Source organism: Dipodomys ordii, unplaced genomic scaffold (assembly GCF_000151885.1).
Source record: "Dipodomys ordii isolate 6190 unplaced genomic scaffold, Dord_2.0 Scaffold112, whole genome shotgun sequence".
In the NCBI taxonomy this organism is placed as follows: domain Eukaryota; kingdom Metazoa; phylum Chordata; class Mammalia; order Rodentia; family Heteromyidae; genus Dipodomys; species Dipodomys ordii.
Window position 1 is genome coordinate 1,543,357 of NW_012267328.1, and position 26,515 is coordinate 1,569,871.

Consider the following 26,515-nt stretch of genomic DNA (forward strand, 5'->3'; position numbering starts at 1 on the left):
GGGGGAGGGGGGAGGGGGAGATGTCTTTTGTTTTCAGTTTGTTGGGTTTTATTTTTGTCCATGGGACTTGTGATGTTGAAAAAGAAAAAAAACCACGCGCGCGGTCACGTTGCTCACGCCCTCCGCATGTGTTCTAGGGATCCCAGCGAGGCCCACTTACTTATAGTTCCTTGTTGTTGTTGTTGTTTTCAGATGCTGGGGTTTGCATCTGGGGCTTGTTTTTCTCCTTCCAGGGGCGGGCGGGGCGGGGCTGTCACGGGGAGGGGTTCCTGTGTTCCCCAGGCCTGAGGAGGCCCAGCCTGCAGTCCCGCCCCCCTCCCCCCTTACCCCTGTCCTGGAAGCCGCTGAAGATTCTCCCCACGCCTCTTCGGCTGCTCTCTGCTCAGGCTGCTCCTCCAGAGCAGAGCAGAGCAGAGCAGAGCAGAGCAGAGCCCTCTGTCCTGAGGAAGAGGAGGAGGAGGAGGAGGTGGGGGAGGAAGAGAAGAGGAGGAGGGGCGGATGGGCGAGTGGGCTCAGCCTCCCTTCCCGCATGCCTGTTTTTCCCAGGAGCCTCAGCCTGTCTCTGCAAACCCACACATTTCCACGAGAGAACACACTGCCAGTGGTTTAAAAATAGGCCCCAGGCTCTGCCTCAGTGGGGGGGGGCGGGCAGGAGCGGGAGAGGCGGGGAGGGGAGGGAGGCTCCGTTTACTTCAAGGATGAGTGCTTTTGCAGAACACCCCGGTCACTTTGGTGACCAGGATCGCTCAGAGGGCTAAGGGGGGAACTTCACCTTCCCTTCCTGAATCACCGCCAGCAGTTCCTAGCATGTGGATGTTGGAGCCGTAGTCTCACTGGTGGTGGCTCTGGCTCTCCTCCTCTGCTCCGTGTGTGTGTGTGTGTGTGTGTGTGTGTGTGTGTGTGTGTCCCTGGCCCCGTGGGAGCGGGAAGGGACCTGTCTCCCATCAGCGAGGCCGCCCAGCCCAGCGCTTTGCCCTGCAGTGTGTGGTTTTCCTCCTGGGTTGAACCGTACCAAGTTCTTTGCTCTCACTGGCTCAAATATAGGAGATGAGTCCCTCAGCAGGGTAAACGGTTATGGAGGTAGGGTTGTCTTTGGCCAGGCTTTGATTTTTTTTTAAGCTTCCTAAAACCTCATTCTTCATCTTTATTTAGAAACGGAGAAAATAGAAAAGAGGTGTTGTTGAGCCTGTTTTCCTGGAGAACAATCCCCAGGGGCCCGTGCGTGGCGTGGAAAGGAGTTAGTGGGATGCCTTGGACGCCGGGGCTGTGCTGGTGTTGTGCGTTTGTCCGCTCTTTGGTCCTTGTGACATTCCAACCCGGCATCTGGTCATGGGGACGAGGGGCCAGGGCCTCCTCCCCAGGGGAGGGGACAAGCAGCGAGGTGAATGTCATGGGGGACACCGCGTCTGCTGGGCGTCAGCGCGCACGAGCGGCAGACTCGTGAGGAACGTGGTCCTGACTCCCGCTCTCCCGCCCGCGAATCCCGGGAGGGTTGGTGCCACGTGGCGTGAGAGGTGCCGGCCCCTGGCTCCGTCCGCCAGGCTGCAGTCCCAGGCCTCAGTGGGGATCACTCCCTGCGGGGCGTTCGCTCCCTGTGGTGCACACGCACCACGCCTCCGAGTGGACCCGCGTCCGCACATCCGCACACACCGGCGTCTGCGTGCAGCGTGTGTGTGCACCAAGCCCACGGGCGGGAGGACCAGGCGCGGGAGGCTTCCCCGCAGGAGACGCGGCGGGAGAGGGTGCTGTCCTGTCCACACGTACCCCCTGGGCTGTGACGGCCATGCAGCAGGAAAGGCCAGGCTCCACGCCGGCCAAGGGAGGGGCCGCACTCAGCCTGGGCCGGCCAGCAGCGCCTTCCATCGGAAGTGAGTCTGAGAAAGATGAGCAGAGGGAGCTGGGCTGGAGTAAGAGCTGGACAGGCCGCCCAGAGTAGCAAGGAGACGTGTGTGTGTGTGTGTGTGTGTGTGTGTGTGTGTGTGTGTGTGTGTGTGCATACATGCCTGTGTAATCCTGACTAGTGCCAGTTAGTTTCTATTGTATCTGGCTGAGTGTGGGAATGGGAAAATATAATGTATTTGCTCTGTGTGTGTGTGTGTGTGTGTGTATGTCCATATATGCCTGTGTAATCCTGACTGGTGCCAGTTAGTTTCTATTGTATCAGGCTGAGAGTGGGGAATGGGAAAATATAACGTATTTGCTCTGTGTGTGTGTGTGTGTGTGTGTGTGTGTGTGTGTGTGTGTGTGTGTGCATGCCAGTACTGGGACTTCCTTCCGTTGTATTTGCTGTGAACAGGAACTTGAGAATGGATTGAGCCACCCCTAGGCCTCCTGGCTTACCTTACCTGGGTCTATGTTTGGGAATAGATTAGTCCTTACTGACCATATTCTGCGATATAGTCTGAAAGAACTTTGAAGATATATAGATGTATATATGCATAGCTATATATGTATGTATCTCTTTCCCTTTGAAGCTCCAGGAACACTTTTGTGACTTAAGAAATAAGCAACCAAGATTACAATTGAAGTTTATGTGAAGTTGTTTTTATTAGAAAAATAAAGACGAATATAAAACCTCATATTCTCCCTAGAAACAAAGTATGCAAAAACAGACACCCACAAAGAGACAATAGCTAAACAGAGAAGCTATTCAAGAAGAGTTATAAGGCTTCAGACCTTACATATGTGTATTTATATATATTTATGTGTGTGTATATTTATACTAAACAACAACATAAATCACAATTGTTAAAACCTCAGAAGTTGAATAACTAGAGAAAAATAGAGTTTGGAAGATGGAGTGAAGAATCCAGGAAAGAAGTTATAAGTAAAGAAGTCATTTCAGAAGAAATATTGCTCAGTGCAATCCCAACAAACAGTCGTATAGGAATTACAAATCTACCCTGAAGACTTATTGTAATTCTTCAGAGCTGGGACACTGTGGTATGGGGGAGCCAATGTATACACATCAGGGGTGTGCAACAGCCCAGGTGAACAGAATCCACTGATTTTTGATGAAGGTGCAAATACATTTCAGTGGAGGGGGAAAAAAATCACCTCTTCAATGGTGCTGTGCAACGAAGTTCCATGTGCTGAAAAATGAGTCCACACACAAGCCATGTGCCGTCTACAAAATTAAGTTGCGTGGCCCCTAAGCCTGTGTGTGAGAAGTACAACTCAAAAGCTGGGGGAAGATATGCGGGAAATGTTCTGGAACTTGTGCTTGACACAACTCTAAAAGCTCCACCCAGGAAAGAACAAAACTGACGAGCTGGACTTTCTTTACCTTGAACTCTTCCGTGTTGCAAGGGGCCACAGGTAAGAAAACAGAGGAAATGTTTACAAAACACCTGCTTAAAGATTTGTATATAAGATACAAGAAGAACTTCTAAAAAATCGCAGTAAGAGGACGGACACAAACACCAAACGGAGAAAAAGATTCAAACGATACTTTGCAAAGCAGACACAGACCGTTGAGCAGAATGGCCGGGACACAAGGGTCCGAGCCCAATTTCAGGCAGCAGACGCCCGTTGCTGGCAGCGATGCCCAATGGTAACGCACAGCCACTCGGGAGGCATTTGGGTTTCCTCATCTTACCACACGGCAGGTGCCAGAGGCTGCAGGGGAGAGTGTGGACGGACCGTCTAGGTGAGGGCCGGGTTAGGATCATGAAGCCACGCCCTGCTCCGGGACCCTGCGTGGGGCCCCTCGCTCCCATCAGGCCACAGAGCAGTGCAGAGAGTGGCCCTTGGAGATGTAAACGCCACGAGGAATGGAGAGGAAGCGGTTGTGTCAAGCCTCGCATCCGCCTCAGCCCCAGAGATGGAACCCGCTCAGATGCTCACCTCCACGGCTCTGGGAGCGAATCCTTCCGCAAGATTGGAAGCCCGGGAAGGTCTTCAGGTCATTGAATGGTCTCGTGGCCGCTGGTGGCTTCCCTTTCCTTCTTCTTGGCTGCCTGGCTGGACCCCCAGGACCCAATCTGAATGTGTGTAAAGTTTTCAAGGAATACTGTGAGACTCGGACAAAACACCTGAGTTCAGTGTCTTCACTGAAGCCTTGTTTGAGGAAAGTGATCTATCACATTAAAGCTGGGGAGAAACGGAGAAATCCAGGCATGGATGGACATGCAGCTTTGCCAGGCCTGCGTGGTTCACATCGAGCACTTGCAGGTCGCCGCAGACCCCCGGTACCCCTGGGAGAGGAGTGCTGTCATGGTGAGGGACCTCGGTTCCATAAGAAATACAAACAAGCCGGTGTCTCACGCCTGTCACCCTAGCTACTTAGGAGGCTGAGATCTGAGAGACTTTTATCTCCAGTAAACTACTCCAAAAACCGGAAGTGGTGCTGTGGCTCCAGTGGTAGAGCACTTGCCTTGAGCTGAAGAGCTCAGGGATAGTGCCCAGGCCTAGAGTTCAAGACCCACAACCAACCCAAATGAAGGAAGGAAGGAAGAAAGGGAGGGAGAGAGGGAAGAAGGGAGAGAGGGAGGGAGGGAGGGAGGGGGAGGGAGGGAGGAATTCAAACATAGAGCAAAATGGAAGTCATTATTGAGTCTAAAATGGTAGATACCAAATAGAAGATACTTCTCTTTTTCTGTATTCTTGAACGTTGATATGATCACAGATTTCACAGATGTGTCTTAAATTTTTTTTTAAAGAAGGTATTCTGTCCATTTTATAAAGGGCAAAAATCTGGAACTCAGAAAGCTAAAGTAACTTCCCGTGGTAGAATTTGAATCTGGGACTATTCTGAATCCAGCTGCCAGGCAAAGCAAACATAGTCCTCGGGCACCGGAAGGAGACAGAGATGCCGAAGGCGCCGCCTCCTCCTGTCAGAGGGGAGGAACGCAGGAGGACCGGGACTTGCAGCCAATTGGACAGCCCTGCGCAGGTTTTGGAAATGTGAGCTTCCTTGGAGTTTGCTGTTCTTCCAGAGGGTGGAAAACCGGCCTCCACCCTGAGCCGGATCCCACGAGTGTTTCAAAGAGTTGAGAGATAAACCACGGGGTTATTTATTAAAGCTCCGGTGTGTGGCACATACATTCTTACAAAGGACCGTCGGCACCCCTCCGGGCGGGGGTCCCGGCCGGCCTCGCCTGCACCACGGCTCTGGCTCCGGGACCCCACCCCCGAACGCCCCATGAAGGTGGCCTTTCTTCCTTTCATTCCTCACCACATCAAAAGCCCGGCCATTGCTATTAGCTGCGAGTTATGGACAGGCCTTGCTTTGTCAGATTTGTCGCCTGTGGTATCTGCACTTACATGACTATGAGGCCGTGGAAAAACAGCTCCGTCTGGATGTGGGTGTGAGCTGCCCACAGCTCACTTCTGACAGATGCTTCCCAATCGGCTTCTTATCCCTCATTTCTTTCTTTTTTTAATTCTGTTTTGGAATAGATTTTTTTTTCTGTGCATACCTTAAGAATGGCAGTTCGGGCTCAGGGCAGCCATGGGATGGGCGAGCAGGAGCGTAAATATTGGGTGCGGAGCAGCACCCCGCTGTCGTGGGAGAAAGTCCTTCGTGCTGCCCGTCTACCGTCTGGGGGTCTGCGTGTTTTCACGTCCGCAGGAAGCTTCAGGAAAGGGAATAAAACCATGGCAGCAAAGTGAAAACGATAGCCGGATCGCAACACAGCTCCACAAACACTCCCAAGGCATGGGGGTGGAGTGGGAGCCCTGCCCCAGCCCTCCCTCCTGCCCTCCCTCCCCGGTGCCTGGTGGAAAGCCCCCCCCTGCAGCCACAGGCTCAGGACAGCGAGGTGTGGGACTGAGAGGAGCAGGGAAGCGCTCCGAGGCCCCCCCAGGAGGAAGCTCGGGAACTCCGGGGGAACCGTGAAGCTCCGGCACCTAACCACCCTAGAGTCGTGGAGATTCTCAGACAACATCCGTGAAACTGCTCAGGGTTGCGTCCAGCCCAGAATAAATGCTTAGAAGCACTTCCTGCAGCCCGGGGGTGACTGAAAGGAAGATAGATGGAAAAAGAGATGGATCACCGGCTCCTGGGAAACTGCCCAGCTGCCAGCCATCTTTAGGATCATCTTCCTCTGAGCATATCTGCAATCCCACTGCGTCCCCAAACCCACGGCGGCGTCTCGAGCTCTGGACAGGGAACAGAGAGAGCCCCGTCCCGTGCCCATGCTTGGGATTCACATTCTGGAGGTCAGGGTCGAATGCCACGGGCTTACCAGAGCTTTCCAGCCCCAGATGTCCAGCCCTTGAACCCAGCCTTCAGGGAAGCACACACCACAATGGCCAGGGGAAAGTCCGGAGACGGCGAGCAAGCTCAGGGCCTTGCATGTGCTAGGCGGGGTCTGACCCTTTCTTGCTCTTTGCCTGGGGTGAGCCTCAGACCCCGATCCTCTCACCTAGGCCTCCAGCAGACCTAGGCAGGGCAGTCATGCCCTGCTGGCCACATGAGGCTTCCTTGTGGAGATGGATTCTTGTGATTTGCCCAGGCTCTGTGATCCTTGACCTTCTCCACCTCTGCTTCACGAGTAGCTGGAACTATAGGCGTGGGGCACCATTGCTACCCTTTCTTTTTTTTAAATCTACGCACACTTTTGCTAGAATTCAGGGGAGAGGAAAGAACACTATAGTTGAATAGTCGGTCTTCATATTTCAGAGTATGAGGAGGATGGTTCTAAGGCCAGGAGTATGTCCATCGGGGTTTGAACTCTGTGCATTCCTCTCTCTGTCTGGGGGGAGGACACTCTTCAGAGATGTGGAGTTTGGAATAAAAACCAGGAATTGACCTTTAACAAGAGGGCAGAGAGAGCCACTTCTTTGTGCGCCGTGGCTGAGAGCTGGATTTTAAATGTTTGATTAGGTTATTAGAGTGTTTTGCTTTGGCATAATGAGCTATAAACTCGTGATTGCTGGCCAGCGCCGTTAGTGGGGAAGGAGAAATGATCCTGAGCAGTACTGCAAAACCCGAGATTCAGTTATTCTCTTAGCACGGCGGGGCTCTGAGTAAATCACAACATAGGAGCGAGCGTTTTGTAATTCAGGTTCTGATGAGTACGTTCCCCGGGAGCAGGAGAAGGAAAAGAGGCTCTCCGGGGCGCTCTTACATCCGTTTTGTTGGTAAAAATGTTCGTTTCAAGTATTCCGCTTTGTTGTTTGGCCTCAGACAGCGGACCAGCACACGCTACGGGTGCGTTGTCGAGCAGTTTATCCCGAGAATGTCAGGGCAGCTGGGGATGCTGGATGCTCAACAGATGGATTCAAACCAGCTCCGGGGGCTCCGAACTTACGGCACAGGTGTCCGGGGTGGGGGACGGGGAATCGATCCCATTTTCCTCTCTGTCTCTCTAAATCTGTCTGTCTGACTCACAACACACTAGTAACTTCATCACGCATTTAAGATCCAGCTCTTTCTCTCTCAGTGGAGATTAAAAACTCAGGGTGTCTCTCTCCTGCTACCTAAGTCCCGACCCTACTGTTGAGCCCAGTCCCAGCCCCAGCCCAGCCCAGCCCATGCTCCCCAGGTTTTTGCCCACACCCCCCATTCTGTTGCCAGCAGTCTTACCCCCCCGCAACAGCTCCCGTTTGCAGCCTCTGTCTCCCGCCTGTGTGAGTTTAGGGAATCGCTCTTAAATGGTAAAGGTCCCCTCTGGGGAAGGTCTTTCTGGCTCCTGGCTTCCGACTCTCTCCCCAAGATTCTTCTAGCAATTTCCTCTCAGTCCCAGAGTCTCTCTCCGGCATGGCCGGGTTCCTCTCCCAGGAGGTACTAAATAAATGAACTGTAATTACATTTATGTGATTTATTTGAGATGTGTGCACACCGGGAACTTTATACCGCACGGCGCACAAACGCACCATTTATAATTGATGGAGTGGGGCGGTCGCGGTCACTGGAGAAAGTGTGCGTTCGGGCCTCTCTGGGGATGCCCGGCTTCCGTGGCGAGACCAAGTTCGGGCAGCCGCCGCCGCCGCCGCGGCTGGAACGCTGGAGGGTGGCCTGGTGGAGGGGAAGGCAGGCCAAGAGCTCAGGAGGCCTCCACGGCCTGCTGCCCAGCCTCGCCCGGGGCCCAAGGCCACACCAGAGCCGTGTGTGATGATGCAGGAAGGTGTTTAGCAGAGCACCAGCTGTGTGACCCACGGGGAACTCAAGCACCGTGGCTGTGTGGTTTCAGACGTGGGGACATGAGTTGGTGGCCGAAGCCTCTTCCAGAGATGCAAGCGAGCGTAGACCTGGGAGAGAATGAGCCTGTCAGTTCACAATGGCTTAGGAGCGGTCAGGCCTTTCCTGTCTGTGCTAAACCTGCTCAGCGCTCTTGATCTTGGGGTTCGGGGTCCTTCTGCCTCTTGGGACTGGCCCCCCCCTCTGTGTGCCGTGACTCCGTGGGTGCCTAAGGTGTTTCCCCTCACCAGAGGCGCCCCAAAAGCAGAGGACCCAGCTCCCCCACCTCCAGAGTAAGGTCTTGGCATCCTCCTCACCCCTGTACCTTCTGAAGACGCAGCAGTTGGTGGTGGACGGGGCGGGATTCCACGTCCCTCGTGGACGGGCTCCAGGGGCGGGGAATCCCCCCTCCCCCACCCGTCCCAGCCTTCCCCAGGCTCCCCTCCGCCTCTGAGTTCAGACTGCAGACAGTCAGGAAGACAGATTTCCCCGGCCTGTCCGCGGAAATGGTCTCTGAGTCGGCCCTGGGGGAGATAAGAAGTAAGCCCTTTGCTGGTGTTTTTCCTGCTTGATTTATTTGACAGCGACTCGTTTTGTACCTCTGGAATTTCAGAGTCCCTTTTATCTGCAGAGGTCTCTCTTCAAAGCTCAAGGAGAAAGGAAGGCTGGGCTACGCGTGTGGTTCAGGAGGTGACGCTCCGGACCCCCAAACACTGCCTTTCCCATCTGTCTTCCCACCATGAGATCGCACGGTTCTAGAGCCGAAATCTCACAGGTAGGGGAAGCTTTGCCCCAGTCCCCAGCGCCCACCACCACCATCGAACACACGCAGGGGTATTATTTGGTGACATCAGGTGTTACAGCCCGCCAACCAAAGGAGCCGTCACCAGTTCCTGGGATCCTGGAGAGCCTGGCTGTCCCTGGGCCAGGCCTGGTGCGGAGATCCTGGGTGCTCTTCCTCAGTGGGTCTGAGCTATGGTGGGAAGTCCTTCCCAAGAGCAGCCTTCCTGCCGGCCTGTGACTTATCAGACGCTAGTCCCCCCCCCTGCCCTGCCCTCCCCCCCCCCGGGCCGGGGGCTTCCTGGAGAAGGCCCTGTGGGAAACAAGCACGGGTACCAAGTGTCCAGGCTGAACTTACGCATGCCTGTGATAGTCCACGCCGCTGGATTTATTGGTTCCCCCAGGACGCTCCTGCGTTGGCCGCGTTGGCAATCCAGGCTGTGACTAAGCGGGGGCTGTCTGCATCTCACCCTGGGTCTGGGCTGCTGAGGGTGCTGACAGGGGTGGACCTCCAGGCTCTGCCCAGCCCTCCTCGAGAATCCCAACACACTGAGAAAGCCTTGGCAAGCCCTGCTTTCCCGGGCGCGTGCGCGCTGCGCCAGGACCGGGCTCTGGTGCGGCTTTGCTGCTCCACCGCCCCACCCTGTGTGTGAGTGCGGCGGCTGGCGCCACGCCGCTTTCGTTTTTGCTTTCTCTTTTTCAATAGTTTCTGTTTCTGGAGCTAGAAACAAAGGAAATCGTTAGATCCGGGAAGATCGTTTCTTCCTCTCGTGACAAACCTGACAAGTAATTGTCACCTCTAATTGTGACCCGAGATCAGATCAATACTCCGCAAATTGATATTGGGCGTCCACGGTCCTCACGGCCCTGCGCCGGATGGTCACCAAGGAGGACACGGTGACAAGGTGAGCGGAGGACGGCGGCCGCCTGGAGGTGAGGCCCGCAGAGGTCGGTGTAGGAATCGGAGATGCCGTGAACCCGTAGAGAGGCATCCACGGACCCCAGGATGTGCTGGTGAAAGTGTCCAGTATCTCAGCCCCTATCCGATCCTCAGCCTCTTGATTAAGAGTCTCACTCGGCCCTCCAGAGCGGAGCGCGTGTGCACGCCACCGCACGCAACTCCACGTGCAGGCTTGTTCCCCGAGGCAGACGCCGGGCTTCCTTGACGGTACCTGGTCGTCACCTTCCGTGGCTGCCCACGCATCCCGAGCCTAACGCACTCTCTCATGGCGTTGCGATGTCACGCCGCCTTCGTCCTGGACTCTCTGCTCCGGCGGCCGGCGCTGGCTGGTCGGCGATCTAGCATAGCTGTGGTCCCACCCGGTTTGTTGGCACTGGCATCATACCAGCCTGCTGCGTGGGGCAGGTTCACAGAGCCGCTGTGATCCGAGTACTCAGGGAAGCCAGAAACTGTCATGCAGCACCATGGATCCAACGAGAACCAGTCCCCGGCAGTGCCAGGCTGGGGGCCGGAGGAACGGAGTCCCCACAAACCAGGTCACTGCCGACACGCGATTGGCCGGGAGCCCGGGGGGGCCGGGCAGAGGCCGGGACGCTGTGGTTGTCCTGCGGGTGGCGGCCTCCCGTGGGGAGCATTGGTTCGATGAGCCAGGAGACAGTGGGTTTGAGACTGGAATGGGTTTCTCCCACCGAGTACGCATGCTTTACCGTCTCTATTGATAACTCCTCCCACCCCTGTCCTCTACTCTGGGGTCCCTTTCCTACATGGCCCCCTCCCTTTTCTAGGCGTCCCGAAGTTATTCTTAGAGGAAGTTACGAGGCAGGCAGATGGAGGGAGAATGAGAGAGAGAGAGAGAGAAAGAGAGAGAGAGAGAGAGCATGCGAGAGCTCCTCACCTATGCCTGGCGGAGCCCGCATCCTGGATAGGTGAAGGAGATCGGCGCTTAATTGGCCGGGGTTGGAGAAATCCGGACAAGTCCCGAGGCGCTGAAAACACACAGGTACCCGCCGTGCTGCCCGTAGTGCACGGCTGGTCTTAAGCACTGTGAGCGCTGGAGAAGAGCGGAGCCGCTGCAGCCTGCCCGTCCTCCGCCGCTGGGGGCCGGGGTGGGCCTTTTCTTTCCCTCTTGGTTCTCAGCCAAAGCCGCAGAGTTGCAGGTTGACCCTCCCTGTCCACCCTGTCCTGGGGGAGAGAGGCCTGGAGCTGCAGCCCTGGTGCGCTGGCTGATGATCTAATCAGGAGAGCCGTTTGGGTCTGTTCCTCTATTTAGGTTGGCTCCCCGCCTAATCTCCTCACAGAGGATGGGCCAGCTCCCCTTCACATACAAGTACTCTGTGGAGTCGGAGGCTGCCAGGTTACAAGGGACTGGGCAGTGCCCTGTCGAGGAGGGCTGCGTGGGGCGGGCAGGGCTGGGCTGCCCCTCCCCGGCGTCCACTCAGCACTGAGCAGCTGCACACTCCGCCCTGCCAGCCACTCACACATGCACAGCGAGGCCTCTGCCCGGCCGGGGAGCGGAGATGGAGAGACAGAGGCTTAGAGGTGTTAACGTGCGCGTGCACGATGGCTCTGGAGCTGGGAAATGTAGAACCAGAGGCGGGCGGGCGGGCGGGCGGGCGGGCGGGCGGGAAGGCGGGCTGGAACTCGAACTCCACAGGGCTGCTCTGTCCCTCGAGGCTGGGCTCCTCTGTCCTTCTGTGACAGTAATCCGAAGTCTGCGGCTCCACGGGCCGCTGTGAGCAAAAGCAGGACTTGCTGGCTTAGTTTGAGACCTGACTTTGGTTTCTCTTTTCGCTGAACAAGCGCTGAACCTCCACGGCTTACGGAGATAGATAGGGCTGTGTGCATGGTGTTCATGGTGTCTTCGTCCACCGCGGGCAGGGCCGGGCCAGGGACTGTAACAAGACGCCAGAGACTGGACTTGTAAGGAGCAGGAAGCTCCTTCGCACAGATCCAAAGGTCGGGAAAGACCCCAGGCGCGACTCCAGGCTGCATCCTCAAGCCACATGGTGGGAGAGGCAGTCAAGGGGCACCACCCCGACACCCCACCTTCTCACCCTCCCTTTGGGCAGTTTCGACGTATGAACCAGGGATGGGGTAGTTCAGTCCTTAACGCCCAGGAAACGCCGAGGGCAGCTAAACTGGACGGTGACAAGTGTCAGCCACACCGACAGCTAGCTGGCCTGCTCCCTCCTCCCCCCGCCCCACCCCGGCCCGGGCTGATTTTGAATAACAACGCATGTCCTCATTTTGATCACTGTGACCTTGGGATGCCATCTGGAGACCGTGGAAGGACCGTGACATTCCTGTCCAGTTACCAGCTTTGTCTCAGCCCCCGCCAGGTTCACATCTGGAGATGGTACGGAATTCCTTTCAGGATGGAACTGGTGGTGGTGTGTGTGCCTGTGTGCCTGTGTGTGTGTGTGTGTGTGTGTGTGTGTGTGTGTATGTAGATGAGCCATGGTGGTCCAGGGGCCAACACACCTGGAATCTATTTGTGAGGATCACGGGTTCAGCCCGCAGAGCCGGGCCCTTGGTTTATTGCTCGCTATGTGAACATCTGGGATTCGGTTTGGGACGCCAGGCTGGGAAGGGCAGGGGAACCGTTGCCCGAGGTGGGGGTGACGAAAGGGAGCCGGGCTCCTAAACCATTCTACCAGCAAAGAGTCCTTCACAGGCTGGGAAGCATAGAAACACACACACACACACACACAGAGGAACTAGCTAAAGAGGACTTGAGTGGCTCAAAGCATTAACGCAATTCGTAAGTCACCTCCTTTCCACTTTGCCCCCGTTTCCTTTCCACCCAATAGTTCTAATAATGTCCAGGTATTTTCCTTCTCTGGGAAGAAAAGAATGGGGGAGGGGGGAGAGGATTGGACCTAGACCAGGAAGGAAATGCTCTGAGAAATAAAGTTGTAATTAGTTATCCACGGGATCTGGTCATAGATAATTACGTTGCATTCTTTGGCTGGGGCCTGCGAAGGCTGAGAGAGGTAGCTGGGGCTGGCTGGCTGTGTAGACAATCCAGCCGAGCGAGCGGGGGCTACACTGCCTGCGGGAGGCAGGCAGGCCATCCTTATCAAATCTCGAGGGGTGTGAGTGATTCCCTCAGAAAAGGACCAGGAACTCGCCATTCACAGGGAGAGCGTTTGAATCTTTGGCCGCTGTGGGGACATTCCCCGCCCCCCTTCCTACTTTGAACTTAGCAAGAATACAGCCCAGAGGTCAGTGGGTTCAAGCAGGGTCGGGTTAGGCAGAGCGCTTCCCGAAGCTTTGTGCTGAATGGCAGAGCCCTCTCTGACATCTTCTCCAGATGGCGGGTTTCCCTGGGCATCTGTCTCTTTTCTACCTGTGTGGGTCAAAGAGGTTTGAAAACCGACCGGGGCCTGGGGTGTCTGGGATGGGGTAACCAACAGACCAACCAACCAGTGTGCACCCCTCCTCGGGGCTCCATTCCCACCCCGCCACGGTCTCTTCACAAACCTGTTCCTTCGCTTTCCCTCCTGGTACCCAGGTGGCTCCCCCCCCCCACACCTCCTTTCTCTCTGTGCTGGCTTCGGTGACTCACGGCCCAGTGCTCACTCCTCCTCCATCTCTCTTTTCAGCTCCACGGTGGCCACGTCCAGATTCCTAGTCTTTGATACCACTGCCCGGTCTTCTCCCCAAAGCTTGGTTCACATATACTGGTGTCTATGGGCCACACTACTTTGTACCTATTGAAGCGCTACCTTACTTTGTCCTCCTCTTTCTGCCTGACTCTGGGAACCCTTACGACTTGCTTTTAATTCATCAGCAAGTGTTCTCGTCTACCTTCAAGCCATTGCCAGAATTTGACCGTTGGATACCTCCACAGCTGCCAGTTTAAGATCTGTGTGTGTGTGTGTGTGTGTGAATGACATGTTCACACGCACATCCCACACATGAATAAACAAGTGCTTTCTCCCACCCTAGTTGTAACATAACTAACGTAGCTCCATAAACAATGTGTGTGTGGGGGGCGGCCTCCCCAGTTCACTCTCTCCTGGCTTTGGTCAAGCCTCTGGGCTACAACCTCGCCGGCTCCTGTATTGTTCTAGGCAGGCCCGGGCCTCGCAGATCAGCACCCCTGAGGCCAGTGGACTCGGTGCCCTTCGGCTCACTCTCTGCACAGCCTGTAGTTTTCCACTGCAGCTGCTTAGATGCGCCTCCCTGTGCCCTGCTCCCCTTCCCTGCTCCTCTCCTGAAATCAGGGTCTGGCTGCGAGGCGTTCATGCACATGGCAGCTCACAGGGCGAGGGTCAGCGGCAAGGCAGGCTCCAGCCATCGATGTGCTCTGAGTTCCCTGAACAGCCATGCAGGTGGAGGAAGATCGGTGTAATGTGAGGCATAAGCAGAGTTCCAGAGGGATTGAGGATGTTCTCGTTGCAAGCTGAGGTCCTGAGCTGGTCCCTGAGAGGTGAGGTCCTGGGAAAGCCCAGAGTCTTCTAGAACTGCATGCATCAGGCTCCTGGAACTGCCTATGAGACCATGCCAGGACCACACGCAGAACTTTCAGAATAGATGGACGTGTCAGGGTAGATGCTCCTACTAGATGGCCCGGGACCCGCTCCCTGCTCCAGTTCTGGCTCTCTGGGGCCTTTGATCCCAGCGAACGGGGTCTGGACAGTGAAGCCGAACAGGCACAGGCTCCGCTTCCCAGGCTGCCTTGATTCAGCTCCTCCAGTTTTGACACAAACAGATGTTCCTCATTACCGGGCCCCCCTCCGGGCTTGTCGAGCAGCCCTCCGGTCAGCCAGGACCCAGAGAGCAAGGAAGTGGAATGGCAGAGGGAATCAAATTGTGGGCTCTGGCATCCAGGAGGCCTCCACTGGAGCCTTATATATAAACTGTGGGACATTGGAGAAGCTCTGTCACCTCTCCGTGGCTCAATTGCCTCGTGTAGCAATGACCTACATTAAGAGCCACTTTAAGGACACAGTGAGACAGCACATATATTTGCTCCTTAGCAAATAGCAAATAGCCTAGCCTTAGCAGGAAGAATTACGTGAGAAAATGAGGGATAGAGAGAGGGAAGGAAGGAAAGAAGAAAGAGAGAGGGAGAGGAGGGAGGGAGGAGGAGAAAAGGAAGGAAGGGAGGGAGGAAAGAAGAGGCAATTACTGCTTTGCTGCTGAAGGCATGTTGGTAATTATGAGTCTTGCCAGATATTCACCTAGCTTCCTTGACACTTCCCTGATTGCTTTGTAATTAGGTTTGGGTCAGGTGGCACTGGTCTGAGAGCAGAACGCTTGTGAATCGCTTCCAGGTCACAGGGCGATGAGTCAGTGTGCCCCTGTCTCCTGGCCCAGCAGCCAGGGAGACCAAGTTCTCCAAGATGTCCACACAAGATGAACACGCCCCGTAAGCAAGGTAGAGCCAGCCTCGACTGGCCGGGCCCACTGAGATTTTGGAGTTCATGTGTTCCTGCCTTGCTAACCAGCACAGCCGTTGGTGGAGGAGAAATAAATCTGTATTTCTGCGCTCTTGGGGAATGGCAGACGGTAAACGCTGCCATTGAAGGAGTCCTCCAGGAAGCTCTCTTGTATGTGAGAGGCCCCACGGCCATCCCGAGAAGCCAGTGAGCTGTGCCCTAAAATCATCTCCTGGAGACTTTTCAAATGGGTTCCCGTGAGCAACTTCAGGGAGGGAAGGACCACTCCTGGGCAAGAGCTGTGGATGATGGCAAGGGCGGTGTCCTGGATCATCACAGGTTAGCGGAGGTGACCTCCTGGATCATCACAGGTTAGCGGAGGTGACCTCCTGGATCATCACAGGTTAGCGGAAGTGTCCTCCTGGATCATCAGAGGTTAACAGAGTTTTCCTCCTGGATCATCACAGGTTAACGGAGGTGTCCTCCTGGATCATCAGAGGGTTTTTTTGTTTTTTTTTTCCGGGTAGGGTGGTTAAGTTGCTATGAGGTTACGCGCTGAAAATAACCAGCCTTCAGAATTGGCAGACGTCAACCAAGTGTCGCTGGGCCAAAGCTAGGGTTGATTTTGCTCCTTATACATGGGATGAACATATGATATTGTATTATATGTGTTGTCTCTAACACATATTATATATAGTATGGTATATGTAATACACATGATAACATAATACATGATATAAGTAATATCTAATACATACATTTTTGTGTCGATCGCGGGCTTAACTTTGGGGTCTGGGCACCGTCCCTGAGTCGCTCAAAGCTAGCCCTCTACTACAGCACCACTTTTCTGGTTTTCTGGTGGTTACTTGGAGATAAGAGTCTTCCTGACTTTGCTGCCCAGGCTGGCTTTGAACCACAATCCTCAGATCTCAGCCTCCTGAGTAGCTAGGATGACAGGCGTGAGCCCCCAGTCCCCAGATCCTCTGCCTTCTTGTTTGGGGGTGTGTAGCTGGCCCCCAGTGGGTTCAGTGAGATCGGGCCTACAAGTACTTCATATCATTCCCGAGGACTAGTTGTTGAAACACGTTGGAGAGAACTGCACAGTATGGAAATTCTAACTCCCCAGCACGCACCCTTCCTTTCTCGATGTGTTTGTAATTTCAGCAAGTCTGTGACCTAAACGGGATCTGTTCCCCCCACACACACACCCCGCAGCTCCTCCAACCTCCCGTGCATTCGGGCAAAGCCCCGTCGCGTCTGTTCCCTGTCGGCCGCCACCAGCTCCTCCCCCAGCCACACTGATTACCCAAGGGCCTCCTTAACTGCTGTCTTTGCTTCCAACTTTACCTTCGTCCAAACCACGCTTACTATTTCTGCAGAGGACATCTGAAAATTCAAACCAGATGGTCATTCCCTGGCTAGCGCCCTTCCTGTCGCTCCTTAGCCCTCTATAAAAAGCCAAGCCCAGATCCTTGGTCAAGATCCACAGACCTCTCGAGAGAGGACCCTACACAGCTGGGTCCTGTGCTACATCATCACCTTCCTACTACAGCAGTGCCCCTTGGGAACACGCATGCGCTAACTCTAGAACTCTCTCCCCAGTCTTCCTCCTCCATTAGCTTATGGAATTTTTTTTTTTGGTGTCCATATTGGGGCTAGAACTCCAGGCCTCATACTGTCATTCAGTTTTTGTCATGCATGACTGGCATTCTACCACTTAAGCCATGACTCCACTTCTGACTTTTTGCTGGTTTAGTTGAAGATCAGAGTCTCTCTCAGAGTTGTCTGCCTGGGTTGGCTTCCAACCTTGATTCTCCAAGCTCAGCTTCCTGAGTAGCAAGAGTTACAGGTGTGAACCACTGGTATCTGGTGGACATGTGTTCTTAAAGGGAGTGTATCTTATTTGTCTCTATATGTTTCTTTCTAAAAGAACTGGAAATGTGGAAGGAAGGATGGAGATGATGGATGGGTGGATGATTGGTCGAATGGATGGATGGATGGATGGGATGATTGGTTGAATAGATGGATGGATTGGTTGAATGGATGGGTAGATGGGTTGATTGAATGGTCTGATGGACAGATGGATGGATGGGTGGATGAATGGATGGATGGGTGGATAAATGGATGGATGATTGGTTGGGTGGATGGATGATTGGTTGAATGGATGGATGGATGGTTGGATGGGTGGGTGGGTGGGTGAGTAGATGGTTGGTGGGATGATGGATGGGTGGATGATTGGTTGAATGGATGGATGGATTGGTTGAATGGATGGATGAATGGATGGATGGATGGATGGATGGATGGGTGGGTGGGTGGGTGGGTGGGTGGGTGAGTAGATGGTTGGTGGGATGATGGATGGGTGGATGATTGGTTGAATGGATGGATGGATGGATGGGTGGGTGGGTGGATGATTGGTTGAATGGATGGATGGATGGGTGGATGGAATGATGTACAGGGTGGCTGTGTGAATGAATCTACCATTGGCTGTTTGAATAGCTGCATGAGTGGATAGTTGGATGGATGGAGAGTTGAATGGATAGATTAATGGATGGCTGGATGTATTCAACAAAGTCACAAGCACTTCTAATTGTATTTACCCACTCATGTGTGCCCAGGATGGGCCCCACAAAGATGAGGCTCTGTTTTCTGACACTTCCCAGTACAGATGGAAAAACAATATGACTGTTCAACTCAGCAGCCCACGGGGTTTGGCCTTCAGGCTCCTCCATTGTGTCCGTCAGGAATGTTGCAAGGTGCTGTGGCTCTTCGGGAAGAGGGAGGGGATTCCTGGCCGAGCCTTGTCCTGTCCCGGCCCACGTTCCTGCCTGCGACCTCCTCAGATCTGCCTTCCTACAGCCCTGCGTTCTATCCAGGAATCCGAGTTTCACTCCCGGCCTGAACCGTGGCCAGAGATCTCCACCTCTGGCCTGAGGGTCACAGAGCGGCAGTTGGCACAGGCCGGGCCCCATAGCTGTGGCCTGAGGCCAGGCCTTCCTTTGCCTCCCAGAAGAGAACCTCGCATCGCCCTTCCTCTTCCCGCTTTGTGGAGCCTCCCCCCCCCAGAAGTGTGTCCTGCATGGCCTTGAGCCTCTGCTGGCTTGCCAGGTGCACGCTCACACCGGCCTGCTCACCAGGCCCCTGCAGCCCGGAAGCACAGTGCCAGGCCTCTGGGAGGAGCCCGAGCAGGAGTGCCAAGGCCCTGAGGCCTGGGCGGGGAGGGAGCAGAGAGCCCGGGCAGGCCACCCCACAATCCTCGCTCGGGGTCCAACGGGCTGCAGGCCTGAGTGGCTAGATTTGGGTGTTTTTATTTTTGGTCCAGCCACAAATGCCGGCCACGCGATGAGAATGACTCCTTCCCTTCCCATGGCCTCCGAGCCCGGCCTGGCGTTATTTTTAGCTCTGACTCTGGTTTGGGGCTTTTAGCCCACGCACGCCCTTGTCCTGCCACGGCGGCCGCGGGGCCGGCGAAGTTTTGCCAACCATGGAGTTGGGAGTTGGATGTGATTCATGCCAGGCTTTCTACAGGACAGCAGAGGGGGGGTCAGCTGCCCCAGGCTGGCCTCACCTGGGGGGGGGGCCGTGTCCCGCGCCTGAATCCGGCCCAGACTCACTTCCCCTTTGCTCAGATTTCTCAGCTCTGTGATTGGGAGGAAGGGAGCTCATCTAACCAGACATATTCCATCCATTCTAGCTGGAAACACTTACCCAGCCTGCCAAGGGCTTTCTTTCTGCTCTAGAAACTTCCGGGGCTGTGAGGTGTGTGCATACAGAGTGATTTCGGGTTCCCGTGCAGAGGGAGAGTGCCTTGCACTAGCCAGGCTAGAAATAAACGCGGGGACCGAAGGACGGGCCCTCTGGCCTTGCACCCCAGAGGCCTCTTAGGTGACTCGGGGCGTCACCAAGCCTCAGGGTCCCTGGGCATCCACGCAGGGCCAGCTCCGCGGGCCCACACCTCACGCCCAGGGCCCCCAATCCCGGGGCCTATCTCTTGATCAGTCCCATCAGGGACCGCGCCGGGGAAACTACCACGCTTCCCCTCAGGTCTGGCTGTATCACGCTCGCTCCGTAATACCTGGGACGCCTCGCTGCTTCTCTGGACCCGTGGAGACATTTCCTGTCCTTTTTGAAATGAGAAGGGGAAGCCTGGACTTGGAGGTTGAAAGACGGGCGCGTCGTGTGATATAAATATGTTTGCTTTTCGGGAAACCTCTTGTGGAGAAAGCGGTGCAGAAGGCAGAAGCAACCCCCCCCCTGCCCAGGGCCGGCGGGGTCACGGCGCACGCAGCCCTGCCGTGGCCCAGAAAGCCAGCCTGGCAGGCGCGGCACTGCGTCCCCATCCTTCCACCCATGGTGACACACCCGCCCTCAGCTCCGTTCCTATAGCAACGGCCATCTGCTCCTGTCAGTGTCAGTCGCATGGAGAACTTGGAACGTTTTCCCCGGTATTTAATCTATGCCTCACATGGCGGTCCTTCACCATCACCCGGTGATAACTCCGCAGCAGCACCCGTGGTGAGACACGGTCCAAAGTTTTGTCTGCGGTCCTGGTCGGGGGAAATGTGCTGCGATCAACTACTGATGTCTGTCTCAGACTTGGGACAGCGGAGGAGAAGCACAGCATGCACGCGGGGTTTGTGCTGAGGACTGACCTTAGCCTTCCGTGCCCGGCTGCACCATCGGCTCCACCAGGGTGGCATAGGGAGACACACCCACACCACACATACACAGACACGCGGGCGCATACACACACACACACACAGGTCCAGACTTTCTGGGGGTCCCGGATTGATTGTTGATGCCTGCGTGCGATTTCGTGCTCTCTTTGACGTCTTTCCAATCTTCTCTCCCCCGGCAGGCGCCTGAACAAGAATAAGCTCCAGGTTCTTCCAGAATTACTCTTCCAGAGCACACCGAAGCTCACCAGACTGTGAGTACCGCTGACTTATTCACGCTCTTTCGCTTGGACCTTGCCGGACTTTGGTGTTCTGCTCCAGGGCCACCTGTGTGTGTGGCACCTGTGATGTACAGAGCCTGCCAGTGAGGCCCTGGCAGGGAGGCTCAGACCGGGGCTCCGGCGGTGTGGAGGATGTGGCGTGGAGGCCCGTGTATTTTGTTCACTGCCTTGGTGACTGTTGAAACGGTTCGTGTCCTTGCTCGCTTCCTGCCGTTGCCAGGACTCCGGGTCTTGAGGTCTGTGGTTTGGTAGAGAAAGGAATGCGTGACTCCTCGGGTTTTGTTTTAGCTTCCAGAGCGTTTCAGAAGACCGCAGAGGGGAGGAGCCGGCAGTGCCCCGTGCGTTGGTTCACGGGGGAGCTGGAGATGAGGGTGGTGGTGGACATGGGGGCTCACATTGCGGGCGTCATCAGCAAGTCCTGATTCCCCACCGTGCACGGCTCCATGACGGAGGCCCGGGTTCTCGGTCCTCGTGGTCTCTGGGGGTCACGGGGCATGCCTGATCCCGGGTTGCTGACCCTCTGAATGGTGCCAGACAGGCAGGAAGACCTCTAGGGTGGAAGGCTCTTAACATTCCCAGTGAGGCCCTGGTGTCGTGGTCCACGCTTCCTCTCTGTGGCCGGGTCTAAGGCCTACTTAGACAGTCAAAGCAACACATGGAGGTTCTGGAAAGAACTGGAAAACACCAAACAGATGTCAGTGTGCGCCCTTCGAATGATCTTCCAAGTCAGGAGCACAGATGTACATATGTGTCTCTATGCACGCACGTGAACACACACACACAGAACCGTCCACCACGAGCAGGGTTCCAGTAGACTGGCAGTCCTGCTTGCTTCTGTCCCTGCCACGCCCGCCAATGTATCTGGGCGTCGTCCTGGGTGACTGCTAGAAACGGCCCTCCCGGATGGGCACGCGGTGCAGTGCCCAACACACCCAAAGTGGGTGATCCAGGTGCCACCGATTTATTCCTTCCCCCTTCCCCGCGCGGTCAGCCCTCAGCTAGGGTCTGAATTTGGTGATAGCCAGATGCCCGGAGGCCCGGTCCCCCGAATGACACGGCGCGATGGTAACATGTAGGGCTGCGCATTCTCTCCTGTGCTTTAAGTCGTGTCTCGATTGCCTACGGTACTCACGGCAGTGTGAGTGCCCCCCCCACCTCACTTCCGTTTCTAGGCAGGGCAGGCTGGGGAGGGGGTCTCTGGGGGGCACGAGGGCTGGATGTGTGTGCTCCGGCGGCTGCAGGGCGTCAGGTGGGCGGTAACGGATCTCTGAGCGGCCAGGAAACTCCTGGCTTGGGTCCTACGGCCTTCCCGCTGTGCCTCGATGTATCTCCTGCAGGGGAGCCCCACCCCCTCCGTGCCCGCCTCTCCCCGCCCCACCCCCTCCCTGCCCGCCTCTCCCCACCCTGCGAGGGAGCTGCCCGTGGGATATGGGGTGCGGGTAGGATGCCAGGGTGCACCTGTGGGTTTTCTGGAGCTAGAGATGTGCGGGAGCTGACTCTTCTTACCACCTGCCGCCAGTCGCCCTTCCCAAGGGGAGGAGGGGGACCAGGAGAGAAAGGATGCTGAGCCTCGCAGGATCCCGGTTCCACTCACTTGGTGTCTGTCCTTCTCGGGGCCTCAGGCCACGCACACATGGGCCCCCGGGGAGCGCTGGCAGAACAGGGCGGAGGGGGGGGCTGATAGACGCAAGGATGCGGAAGCCCCTCACCCGGAAAGCTTTGGTTCTCGTGTTTGCCTTCCCTCCACGTAGGGCTCATCCATTCATTCGGCCCCCTGCTGGACTTGGTGTGCAGCAGGCTTTTCCCCAACGCCCCTGCCCTCCTCCCCGGGGCTCACAGAGCCCTGCACCCTGCGGGGGGACGGGCTGCCGAGGACCCTCCGGAAACCGACCGGAGCTCGGCGGAGAGAAGGAAGCAGGTGTCCGAAAATGAAGCCGGGGCCCTGGTGCCGACCCCCCGGCTCCACGCTTTCCTTCTCTGCGTGGCCTCATGAGATTCACTGTGAAGGATTGCGGGGGGGGGGGGCATGGGGTAGGAGAGAGGTGTTCGTGAACCCTAGCTGACGCTGCATTGTGAACTTGTAGGTTTGGTGATGTGCGCATGCCCAAGCCAAGGCTTCTATCCGAGATCCCAGTCCCGAAACATTGAGAGAGAGAGATTTTACTGCTTTGAACATATGCTAGCCAGCGGACCGTCCTAAACTCCCCGAAAGTTCTGAGAGAGAAAGAAGAGTGGGGGAGGGAGGCTCTGCCCAGGCCGCCTGGCACATCTGGTTGGGGTTATGGCGGGGTCCATGCAGGGGTTGGGGGGGAACCACGGCTGGAATGTGAGACATCCCACAAAACACGTTTCTGAGGGGCCGCTGCCTGGAACGTGGTGCCCCACGGCCCCCCACCGCCCTGCTCAGAAGGTGGCCTCGGTGGCTTCACACGGTGGTGGCCTTTCTGGTTCAAAAGTGAGGATCCCGCGGGGGACGCTGATGCGGGGTCCGGGGTCATCTTCTGGTGCGCGTCGCTCCCACGCCACGGGCCACGGTCTCAGAGGCCCCCGTCCTGGGGGGATCTGGTCACCGAGCGCTGACCAAACCAGAGAGGCAGCGAGCGCGGTCACCACGCTGCACCGACAATGACAGTGGGGGAGGAGGGCGGGCGGGAGAGGGTCGCGGGTGAGGGCGTCAGACGGGCTTTGGTGACCTGTCCCAGGCCAGTGACGGGACACGCACGCATGTGGCCCAGCACGTGCAGCGGAGAACCTCCATGCCCAGTGTAAAGTGAGGAGACCAGGGGCGCACACAATGCAAGGCTGAGGCCTGGCACCCAGTCAGTCCTCTACTGGCGACACGCCCACGGGCTCCTGGGAAGACCGCTGCGGGGTCAGAGGCCGCCGAAACGCTGCCGACCACCTCCTGTGTGTCACCAGGGCTGTGGGGATGGCCTACTGCGTGTAGGGCGGCTGGGCACCAAACCCAGAGGTGCCAGTGTGTGTGCCCTGCCTCCCGGCTCCCGTTCGGACAGCCTTGGCTGTGCCCGACCTGTGGAGCCAGAACCACAGCCATGTCCCCCGCCTGGTCCCCGGTCTCAGCCCTCGTGGTGCGGCCTGCAACCAGGCTGGGCCTTGTGCCCCCCCACCCCGTGCTCACACGCAGAGCCGATCGCCGAGGACGGAGTCGGCGTCCACCCGCAGCACGGTGCTCTTCCTCCCTGCAGGGAGGCGTACAGCGACCGACCGGGACAGCAGGGGTAGAAGAGCAGCCTCTCCGGCGTTCCTCCCCCATCTGGGCCCGCGCCCGTCCTGAACTCCGGCAGGCATCCCCACCCGAAGCCCTTCCACGCAGCCCGCTCATCCTGCCTTTCCACCCGGCCTGTGGGAAGCTCTGGGGGAACAGGGTGGCGTTTCCACGCGCCCCATTCTAGCCTCACATCAGCTCACGTGTGGAGGAAATCTCTGTGATTCGGTCTCCCTCCCGGCTCTCCTACGGGCTCTCCAGCCTGGGTTTAACCTTCACTTCCCTCTGTAAGGTTTACAGCTCCCTTCCAAGTCCTGGGGAAGGAGTCGGGTCGTGGGAGTGTTGACACAGTATTGGTAACAGAACTACGATGACAGGGAACCGTCCAAGCTGGATGGACAGACGCCGGGACACTTGGACGGACGGGGGGGACGCTGACGTAGACTTCACGCTCCTTGCCTGAACGCGGCGTGCTGGGCCTGGGGTTTGGACCCACAGCTTGGAATGGTATTTGCACGTTTCCTTCGTGGCATGCCTCTCTCCCCGTGGTTCTCGTTCTGAGGACCGGGCCTGCCCTCCACACGGGGCCCCCGCCGGTGTGCGGCCAACGGCGCTCCCTGGCTGGCCAGCCCGAGCCCGCCTCCGCTCCGTGGCGTCACGATGCGGATAGAGCTCAGCACGTGACGTGGAGTCCCGCCCCTGCGCCCTCATTCCCGGGCAGAGGTTGCGTCCTGGTGTCATGGAGGTCATGCGGTGGCCTGGGGACAATGCTCGGCTTGCAGGAGGGTGAGCATGACGAAGCCGCCACTCCGTCTCCGTCTCCATCTCTTGGATGACATCTGTGAGCCCCCCCCCCCCGTGAGGGCCACGGTGCTCCTTGGAGATGAGGACCGGTGTTAGCTGTGTGCAGAGAGATGCGTGATGGATTCCATTCCCGTCACTGCCCTGTCTCTCACACACACACACAGCCACAATGGAGACACACATATACAATGTGCACACACCCATAACACACGCACATGACATGCTATATCACCCAGCACACACAACACACCTCACACACCTATGGCTTACCACACACAGCACACACAACACATATCACATACATACAGCATACCCCACACAGCACACGCAACACATGCATCGTGTACCACATGCATACACACACAACACAGCACAACCCATGTACCATGCCACATGCCTGTGACATGCTACACCACACGCAGACCCCCCTTCATCCCTCCCCACGCATCTGCCCACCCATGCACGGGGCCTGTCCTGTCACTCCACGTGCGTGCATGCACCACGCCACACATGCACACGCATGAGTCCTGTCTGCTGGAGTCTGCGTGTGGGTGATGCGGACCACGCTTCGGGCTCTGGTGCAGTGCACAGGGGTAGTTTCACGCTGGTGAACCTTGCCCCCCGTTTGGGGCTGAGGTGCTGGTTTTGAGGGGCGGAAGCGTTGGGGCGGGGGAGGGGCCCCAGGTACCTCGAGGCGCCGGGGTGGCTCCGTGGCCGTGGCCGGGTGTGCATGGGGCCCAGACACAGCCGCGGCCGATCTGTGTGCCAGGAGGTAAACCGTGACTGCCAATGAGCTCTGGTCTGTGTGAGAGGCACACTCACGGGTACACCCCACACGGTCACAGGCACACACGTGAGGAGGTACACACGTGTGCACAGCCACACAGCAGACACGGGAGCATGAGGAAAAACGGACGGAGAAGCAGCGGACCCGGCAGCGCTCCGCCGGGCTGCTGTCCAGCCGAGGGGGAGCACGTCTCCCGCAGACTGCGGAGCACCGCGGAGGAAGCGTGCGCGTGCTCCTCGTGTACAGGTCGGGGAGCAGCCTCGCACGGTGGGTGTGGGGAAACGCAGACTGCACCCCGGGAGCTGCAGCGTCGTCCCCCGCAGCTCCACAAGCCCTTGCCCCTGGGAATTTCAGCACCTAGAAAGCTGAAGCCGGCCTGGAGCGGGCTTGGCCGAGGAGTCCGGCCTTCCCAGGCACCGGTCTCTGCAGGAGTCTGCGTGTAAGCACCACGGCCGCCGGGTGCCGGGCAGCGAGGACCCACGGGGCTCCCGGTGGGCAGCGGCGCGGTCCTGCTTCCCAGCTGGGCGCTGGTTACTCGACTGGCATGCCCATAGCCGGTGCCGCAGGGGACAGGTGTGAGCCCACGCAGGTCCCGCAGCAAGCCGACACGGCCGTCCTCCGGCTTTTTCCGGCACATAGAGAAAGGGGTTCTGAGGCCCAGTAGCTTCTCCAGCTCCTAAGTGTGGGGTGGTGAGCAGTGAACACGGAGAGAGGTCCAAGGCTCCCCCTGCCCAGGGCCCCGGCACGTCTGCAGGGTGGTGCCGAGGAGGCTGACCACCGGAAGGTTAGTGAGGGGCAGGGGGAGGGGGAGGAGGGAACACGTTCCTCCTGGCGGGGTGACGAGCCGGGAGAGCAGGCGGGGGAGAATTCCAGCTGTTATGGGAAATGGCCACAGGCTGGGCGCCGAAGAGCTGCCAGCCACAACCCCCCTGAGATCCCGCCAGGGGTCGGGATGCCAGGACGCCGTCCGATGCCAAATGGCTTGTCTTGTTTTATTGCCAGAGAAGGGGAGGTGATTTTGACTGTTTGCCCTTGGCACGGACAGGAGCCTAAAGCAGGGTAGGGAAGGGGAAGGGAAGAAAGATGGGAAAAGTTCACCTTCCTGAGGTCTTAACTCAGAGCCTGGGTCCTGTCCCTGAGCTTACCCCGCCGCCGCCGGCCCCTCCTTCAAAGCTAACGCTCTACCACTTGAGCCCGTGGCTCCACATCTGGCTTTTTGCCAGTTACCTGGAGACAAGAGTCTCACGGACGTTCCTGCGGGGGGCTGGCCTTCCTGAGCAGCTGGGATGGCAGGCGTGAGCCGCCAGTCTACCGCTACAAAGTTCACTTTTCATTCCAGAGAATGGAGACAAAAATCCAGGCCATGCCAGCGAGCTTTGGCCTGACCTCGCTGTCCCCAAGGCCCTTGGGGCCCTTCTCCCTGCGAGGAGAGACATGGAAGCCTCTCCTCTGTATGAATGACCTGGGGGAGGGGGGAGTGCTGGCCTAGAT

At 57.1% G+C, this 26,515-nt stretch overlaps 1 protein-coding gene across 1 annotated transcript in view; it reads left to right on the forward strand.

Moving 5' to 3' along the window:
- The window catches only part of Slit3 (slit homolog 3 (Drosophila)), a gene marked incomplete at its 3' end in the record, with an annotated part of 214,810 nt that overhangs the window by 3,065 nt on the left and 185,230 nt on the right, over positions 1 to 26,515 (forward strand). The window contains exon 4 of the mRNA XM_013028624.1: positions 20,109 to 20,180. Within this exon, the coding sequence (XP_012884078.1) occupies positions 20,109 to 20,180 (72 nt within the window). The remainder of the gene's footprint in view (positions 1 to 20,108; positions 20,181 to 26,515) is intronic.